The sequence below is a fragment of the Gavia stellata genome, chromosome 9 (assembly GCF_030936135.1).
Source record: "Gavia stellata isolate bGavSte3 chromosome 9, bGavSte3.hap2, whole genome shotgun sequence".
Classification (NCBI taxonomy): Eukaryota; Metazoa; Chordata; class Aves; order Gaviiformes; family Gaviidae; genus Gavia; species Gavia stellata.
This window is the reverse complement of record NC_082602.1, coordinates 33,714,378-33,722,070: the sequence shown is the minus strand read 5'-3', so window position 1 is coordinate 33,722,070 and position 7,693 is coordinate 33,714,378. Positions and strand designations below refer to the sequence as shown.

Below are 7,693 nucleotides of genomic sequence, written 5' to 3'. Positions count from 1 at the left end.
CCAGTGAATTCATTAAGAAAACGCGCCTATGGCCGCAGGAATGCGCGGCGCGGCCGGGGGAGCGCAAGCTCCGACCGCAGGGGTTCAGCAGCTAAAAACAAGGGTGGGGGGTGCTTTCCGAGAAATTTGGGGGGGAAGGGGAAAATATATTGCTTAAAAAATTAGGGCATATTGATAAATCTTTATTGACAAAATATTGACAATGACATACTTCTTGGAAGTATATAGTGTGTTAGAATTCTAACAAATTAAACACAAAACACAAAAATATTTACATTCTGGTATAGAAGACATGAAGGAAACATTTGTCACTTTTTTTTAGTAGCTCTATGATCTCGGAATATTATAAGGTCAGTGCTTGAAAATTGCCCCAATGGAAATGGCCATTAGAAAAAAAAAATTTAAAAAAAAAAAAACAATCCGCAATTTTAAGTCCCTTTTCTCTGGATCCTCCCAGCCCGGGAGGTGTCCCCACCGCCAAACCTGGTCGCTGGGTTTGCGCTTTATTAATCTTAAAAAATAATCATCATCCGGTTTTGCAATGGGGATACAATTGGGGGGGGGGGGGGATAATTTGATTTGATTTTTTTTTGGCAGCAAAAGTTATGACCAGCCCCAACCTCCCCCCCTCCCCTCCCGTCCCTCCCCTGCCCCACCGTGTTTGTCCATCCGGAAGGAACACTATGCTCTGTTACTGCTACTTCATTTAGCTTTCACAAACACTTTGACGCCAGAAGTTATCATAAAATGTTTACAGACTGCACATTTCTCGTAAAATAAAATTAAAAAGCACACAGAACCTGTCTTAAAGGGGAAAAAATTACAATTCATTTCTGTCTTTAGGAACCGGGGTAATTTTTTTCCGTTTTTTCTCTTTTTTTTCCTTTTTTTTTTTTTTTTTTTTTTTTTTGCCCAGACGGCTTTACACATGCAATTCAAGTTTCTGAAACAGGTGTGGGTTTTGGCTGCTTATGGAAATTTCTCTTTTAAAGACGGAAAAACCTGTGAAGTGCAAAATGTCCTGTAAGGTGGTAATTTTTCTGGTTTGGTTGGGTTTTTTTTTTTGTTTCGTTTTTTTTTTCTTTTTAAGATTTTTTTTCAAGATTTTTTTTTTTTAATTTTTTGACGTTATGCTTTTAAAAGTAGACTGCGAGAAACTGAATACCTGTCAATCACCTCGTCCCGGTGTTTTGGCTTTGATTGACAGATCCCCCCTTGCCAGAGCGGTGCCGGCAGTGCCACAGTTCGGACCTCGCGCGGTCTCGCCCTCGCTCGCTCCCCGCTGCCCTCCCAGACGGCAATCGCTTTTTTGATGAAGATCTCCGTGTCCCTTCCCCGCACCGCCACGCCGCGGGGGGTGTGAGCCTTTAACACTTTCTGTTGGTGGGGTGCCTGGCTTGGAAAAGTCCAAAAAGTGCCAGTTTTTAATCGTCCGACGTGACGTCGATTTCCTCTGGACTGGCTTGCTTGGTGGCGATTCTCCACCGGTTAATGTGATGAGTCCCTTTTTTCTTCTGTTGTGAGTCTGAACCTTCCTCTTCCAACTTTTGCCGCTTGAACTTTGTCCGTCTGTTCTGAAACCATACTTTTACCTGCGGGAGGAAAGGCACCGGCCGTTAGCCCGACGCCTGCCCGGGGGCCGGTGCTGCCCGCCGCCCGCTGCCCTGGACGTGCCGAGGGGCTCCGGGCTCTGCGTGCTCCGTGCCCTGCCTGCACCACGTCCTGCCTGCACCACGTCCTGCCTGCCCCGTGCCCTGCCTGCCCCGTGCCCTGCCTGCCCCGTGCCCTGCCTGCTCCGTGTGCTGCGTGCCCTGCCTGCCCCGTGCCCTGCCTGCACCGCTACCCAGCCCGGAGGAGGGCGAGCGGAGCCGGGGCCCGTGTGCCACCTGAATCTCTCCGGGGAAGCGCAGGCAAGCTGACCCACGCCCACCGGGCACCTCCAGAGGACCCACGCGTGCAGGAGCGGGCAGCCGCACCGCTCCGTTCCCCGCAGCCGCGCAGCCGGGCGCGGGGCGGGCAGCGCCGCGGGCGGGAGGCACCGTGTGCGCACCTGGCGCAGGGACGCGGACCTTCCGCGCACGAGTAGCCCCGCGCAATGCCCGCGCGTGGCGCCAGGCACCCCACGCGCGGGAATCACAGCGTGGCTGCGCGGCGGTGGGTTGTCAGCACGCCGGCCTCGCCGTCGGGGCAGCCACCGGGGCGGCTCTCGTTACCCGCGCCCGCCGAGCTATCCCGCGCCCGCCGACATCGGGAGAGCGATCCGGGGCTGCGGCGGGGGAGGCCGGGCCGGCTGCGAGGCGCCCCCCGACCGGCACCCCCGGGCCCGGCCCGGCCCGGCCGGCGGGGCAAAGCACAGCGAGGGCCTCGTCTCTCCTAACGGGGCGGCGGGATGGGGCCGGGGGGGGCGGCGGGGAGAGATCTTTTCCTCTTGGAAAAGCGAATAAAATGAAAGAAAAAGGCCCGAAATGAAAAACGTCCGGCGCTCCCCGCAGCGTCTCCCCGGGACGCGCCGTCCAGGAGCGATCGTAGCGAGGCGAAACCTGCAAGTGCCGTCGTAAATATCCCTCTGAATTTGTGCAGCGCCGAATAAATCTGACTTAACCATCCGGCAGCTGACTTCAGTGCTTTAATTACAGATAGTATTGATCTGGGAGCTATCTCCAGGGCTGGCCACACTCCTTGTAGCGGCCAAAGGTAAACATTTTTTTTTTTAAAAGCAGTTTAAACTCTGGTTCTGTCTGAAAGTGCCTGATAAAGGCCCCAGCAAGGGGGGAAAGGGGAACTGGAGCATTTTAATAAGCTGGTTTAACCCGCTTCGCTGCCTCTTCAGAACAGAGACCTGCCTGGCCGGACACACATCTCTGCTGCATTTTCATATTCTCCAAAAGTCCCCCATTAAAAAGCTGAGCGGGGAACAAGGGGTGAGTTTAATTTGCTTTTAGTTTGCTAATTGAAGGGGAGGACGGTTCATTTCTGCACGCTGATCTCCCAAAAGGGAGCTCATTTGTAGGGGACTGGGGGTTTGACATCCGGACAAAAGACCCCAACCAGCTTCGGAATCAAGCAGCACAAAGACCACCTTAAATACAGCTTTCCAGTGGAAATAAGCCTGTGACCGGTCCCTTGTTCGGAGAACCTCATAAAAGTGGCGATCCCTTTTTATTGTTTTGTTAGGGAGACATTTTAAAACAAAAGCTCCAACCTCTTTATTGCTTCCCCCACGAAAAGGAGTTAAAAAAAAAAAAAAAAAGTGTTACAACTTAATCCTCCCAGAGAACGCTGTGTTTACTGGGAACTTTGAACTAGGCTGCGGCTGGGTATTTTGGCTTTTTTTTTTTTTTTTTTAAAGTACAGTGCCACATACTGTAGCAGAGACAAGCCCCATCTGCAGCCCTCTCTCCACGAGTCTCCTGGAAGGGCACAAAACAAAAGCCCGACACAACAACAACGACAACAAACAACCCCCCAAACCTCAGCCTTTCTTCCGGCGAGGAGAAAACCGCGTGAAAAACGCCCTCGCAGCCGGCCGTGGGTCCCCGCCGTCGGGGGGGAGCCCGCGCCCACACCCGCTCCCCCGCCGCCGCCTCCGCTCCCCGCCGGCTCCGCGCCGCCCCACGGGTGTCCGGCCTCGGTACCCGCCGAGACCCACGCCCCGGGACAACCGGGGCAAGAAACGTCGCTAATCGTCCCTCCAGATAGACGACCGAAATAGTCGCCGGTGCGGTTCTGGCCCGCAGCCAGCCAGCGGGGGGGGCGGGGGGGGCTTCCTTGTAGTTAATAATTTCTCCGCTTTTATTTTTCATCTTTATGCCCTCCCGAAGCGGCTCCTCATATCCCCGCTGCCGGACGCGGGGCCAGAAACGAATGAAAAATCATCCGAGAAACTGCATTTCTGCCGCAGGGTCCAGAGGGGGGTTCTCCCCTCCGCCTTCTCTTTCGGGGGCTTTTTCCTCCACGTTCAGCTACTTCCGAGGGCCACCCCAGCCCCGCAGAGAAATGACCAGGACCGCCTTTCATTTGCAGCGGGCAGATCCCGCCGCTCCCCTTCCCGCTCGGGCCGGGGCTCCGGCCGGGGCTCTCCGGGGAGACCCGAACCGTGCCCCGAGCCCCGCGGCTCCCCACGGCCGGCCGCGGCCCCGCGACCCCGGCACGGGCGGTGGCTCTCACGAAGGGGAGAGGGGTTTATTCCAGCCAGGCGAGGGGGGAACCCCTCACTCCGCTCCACCGGCTCGGGTCTGGAGGCCTAAATACCCCCAGAATTTGCCCGTGTTTTTGCCCACATCTCCGGGCCGGACGGGTGGGTTTTCCCAAGGAGATCCCAGTACTTTCGCTTTCCCAGCTGCCCGCTCCCTGCTTCCCCCTTACCTGAGTTTCCGTGAGGCTGAGGCTGTGTGCCAGCTGTTTTCTCTCTGCTCCTACTACATAATGGTTCTTCTCAAAGGCATGTTCCAGTCTCAGTAATTGGGATGGGGAGAAAGCTGTACGGATCCGTTTGGGTTTCCTGGCCAGTGCGTTGTGCAATAGGAAGCTCTCCGGGCTGGTTTCATTCCCTGGGCAACAGGGTAAAACAGGGATTAGCGAAACACCTTCCCCAAACGCACTCGAGAGGACTTTTCAGCGCAAGAATTGTTGTCTCCCACCATTACCCGCAGGAGAAACCTGACTACAGTTTCTCTTCTATTCTCGGCGCCTTTTTTGTACCAATTTTTCCTTCGATAAGTAGGTGGAGGGAATGAGCAGGGGAAGGAGAGGACGGGGAGAAAATCAAATGCTGAAACACAGGCGAGGGAGCACGACGGGGAAAAAAAGGCAAAAGAATTGGCCAGAGCGCGCTGCGGCGGCTGCGGCTTCGTCCCGCCGCTGCCCCCCTTCCCCTCGCCCACCGGCAGCCTCACGCCTTTCCTGGGGCGTTTGCCCTGCACACCTCCCGGCGCGGGCAGCGGCGCTCGGTGCGGCCCCGGCCGAGCCCCCGCCTCCCTCCCCGGCCGCCCGCCGCGCTCCGGGAGCCGGCAGCCCGCTCCCCCGGCCTCTCCCCGCTTCCCTCGCCCGAAATTCCGGCCGGGGCCTTTCTCCTCCCGCTCCCCTTCGTTTTGCCGGTGCGCTCCCCGAAGCGGGGGCTGCCGCCGCCGCCCTGCCCCTGCCCGCTGCCCCGGCGGCGGCGGGAGCCGGCGGGGAAATAGAGAAACAAACTTCGGGGAGGCCCCGGGCCGGCCATGGCAGCCGGCCTGCTGCGGAGCCGGGGGGGGGGGGGGGGTCGGCCGGGGCTTTTTGGTGGGTCTCTCCCTCCGGGTTGGCCCTGTGCCGCTCCTCCGGGTCGGTCCTTCCAAGGTGGGAAAGCCGCCGAGGGTCTCTCTCCGTAAGTGCATTCAAAATCGTTGCAGGAGGAGGGTGTGTTTGAAATCAGGCTGTGGCTCAACACCAGGACATTTCCGCCTTTCATCTACCGCTCTTTACCAATCGCCTGATGACTGCGACAAATAATTTGGTGAGCGAAACCTGTAATTTTATTCTGAGAGGGTAATAATCCATTTTGTGTCTCTGGCTGCCTGGCTTCGGAGAGAGCGACTCCTTTTCCAACCGGGGTGCAACGGCTCGGCTGCACAAGGCCGGGGAAAGGGATATTGCAGGTGGTTTGTTTTCGTTCGGAATTAATAAATAAAAATACCAGGGAAAAAAAAAAAAGGCAGATGGATCCCTCCGAGCGGAGGCTGATTTGTGTGTGTGTGTTTAACGAAAGAGGCAGGAGCTGGACCCATTACGGGAGAAATCGGCTCACCCTTCGGAGAAGGCGCTGCCGGTTGCAAAGGGTTAAACAAGAGGGATTTTATTGATCGTGCGCCATTGGATTTGGTTATTTTCCTTCAGCCGGTTACTAATCGCTTGGCAGCCGGGAGCCCTTCCCCGCCCGTACGGGCGGAATCGCCCCCTCTGCCCCCAGCCCCGGCGCTCCTCCGCAGCCCCATCGCCTCGCGCCGCTCCGGGGCTGGGATTTTTTTGTTTCCCCCCCCCCCTTCTCCTTCCTCTGGGGTTGTTACATTTTTCCCCCGTTCCCGCTAACAAGGGGAGCGGCCGGATTTGGGGCGGCGGCGGGGGCTCCCCGCGGCCCCGGCAGCCCGGCCCCGGCCGCCTTCCCGGGGGAGCCCAAACCTCGCGGCCCCTCCGTTCCCCTCTCCGCGGGGCGGCTTCCTTCGGGGGCTCCTCCGCGGCTTTTAACCCACCGGAACAAAAAATACCCACCTTTCCCCCCCCCTGCTTTTAATCGGGGCGAGACTGCCGCAGACGTCCCGGCCGGCCTTGCCTTCCCGCCTGCCCCCCTCCTCCCGGGGAAACCAAAACAAACCGGGAAAAGAGGCGAAGCAACACCAAGCCCGAGCCCCTCGGCTCTGACAGCTCCTCAAGTTTGGCGGCGGGGGAGGCAGGCACAAAAGCCCCTCGGCCCAGGCGAGCCGAGCCCGCGGCTCCGGGCAGCGGCCGCCCGCCGTCCCCCCCGCATCCGCGCCGCGGGGACCGGCCGGGGGCCGCCGGAGGATGGAGGGGTGGATGGGAGGGAGAAGAAAAGTTGCACGTACCTTGGAACCTGTGGCCCAGATACCGGTAGCGGTGTATTAGCCAGGGGTAGAAGGTGGAGGGGTCCCGTTGCTGCGAGGCGAAGAGCGGGTGCGTGGAGTGCGAAGCGGGCAGCGGGTGGGCGGCCAGGGCGTGGGGAGGGGGCACGGGATGGACCGGCACGGCCGGGTTAGGCGGGTGGGAGACGGCCTCTGCAAAGACCAAGTCCGGGTTGGAGTAGACCCCCCTGCCAGTGGAGTGGAAGCTGTTGAGAAAAGGGTTCATCGGGCTGGAATTGGCATAGCTGAGCGCCGCCGGCCGGATAGGATCCTCGGAGCGAGACGCGGGCAAGGGGCTGTCTTTGGCCACCAGCGACTCGATGGTGAAACACCGCTTGGGTGTGGGCTGAAACATGCTGCCGCGGCGAGAGTCCCCGACCAAATCTCTGCCTGGCTCTCTCTGGTGCGCGGGAGGCGATCCGGGGAAGTTTGCAGCAGGGAGTGACTTGAGGAGGGATAGATACACACATAAATAGACAGGGGCTGGAGGAAAAGGAGGCAGCGGCAGCCAGCGGTACCCAAAAGGGAGACACACACACGCACCACGCACACACACACACACACACACACACAAAAGTTGCTGGGAGAAGTTTCCCTCCTGCAAGGAAAAGGCGGTCGCCCCCCCCTCCCTCCCTAAGTCCAAAGACAATCCATGGATGTGATCGGCCCCTTCACAAGTTGTGCAAACGATTTGTTAGTTCATGAGCCTAATTAGTGCTGGGATCACATAAACAGCTTCCTCTGAAGCCTGGTAAATGGCTTGATGATTGGTCGCTATTACTCGCCTTGAGGTTGAAGGGGGAGACTCTTTAAAGTGCGTCAGAGGGGAGGCGAGCGCCGGGCAGCGCCATCGGGAGGGATGGAGCCGCGGCGCGGCGCGGATCGGAGTGCGGCGGGAGCGCGCCCGCCAGCGCGGGGGGAGCGCGGCGCCCCGCGCAGCCTCGCCCGCGCCGCCGCCGCCCCCGCGCAGCGCTGCTCCCGGCCCCGCTCCGCTCCGCGGCCGCGCTGCCCTCCCTCCCCTGCCGCCGCCCGGCGACCGAGGTAGGGGGACGGGGACGGGGAGGGGGGAGGCTCAGCGGGGGCGCGCG

At 59.1% G+C, this 7,693-nt stretch overlaps 1 protein-coding gene across 2 annotated transcripts; it reads right to left on the bottom strand.

Annotated features, from left to right (window-relative positions):
• Window positions 1-1,424: 1,424 nt before the first annotated feature.
• Window positions 1,425-6,960, bottom strand: EMX2 (empty spiracles homeobox 2). Of its 2 annotated transcripts, XM_059821438.1 has the most exons (3): window positions 6,570-6,960; window positions 4,366-4,550; window positions 1,425-1,592 (listed from the first exon to the last, which is right to left on the bottom strand). In XM_059821438.1, exons 1-3 carry the CDS (start codon window positions 6,958-6,960, stop codon window positions 1,425-1,427), a joined length of 744 nt encoding a protein of 247 aa, XP_059677421.1. The 2 variants fall into 2 exon arrangements, with proteins under 2 accessions (XP_059677421.1, XP_059677422.1); XM_059821439.1 differs by lacking the exon at window positions 4,366-4,550 and having other exon boundaries at window positions 1,489-1,592.
• Between the last annotated feature and the right edge of the window lie 733 nt (window positions 6,961-7,693).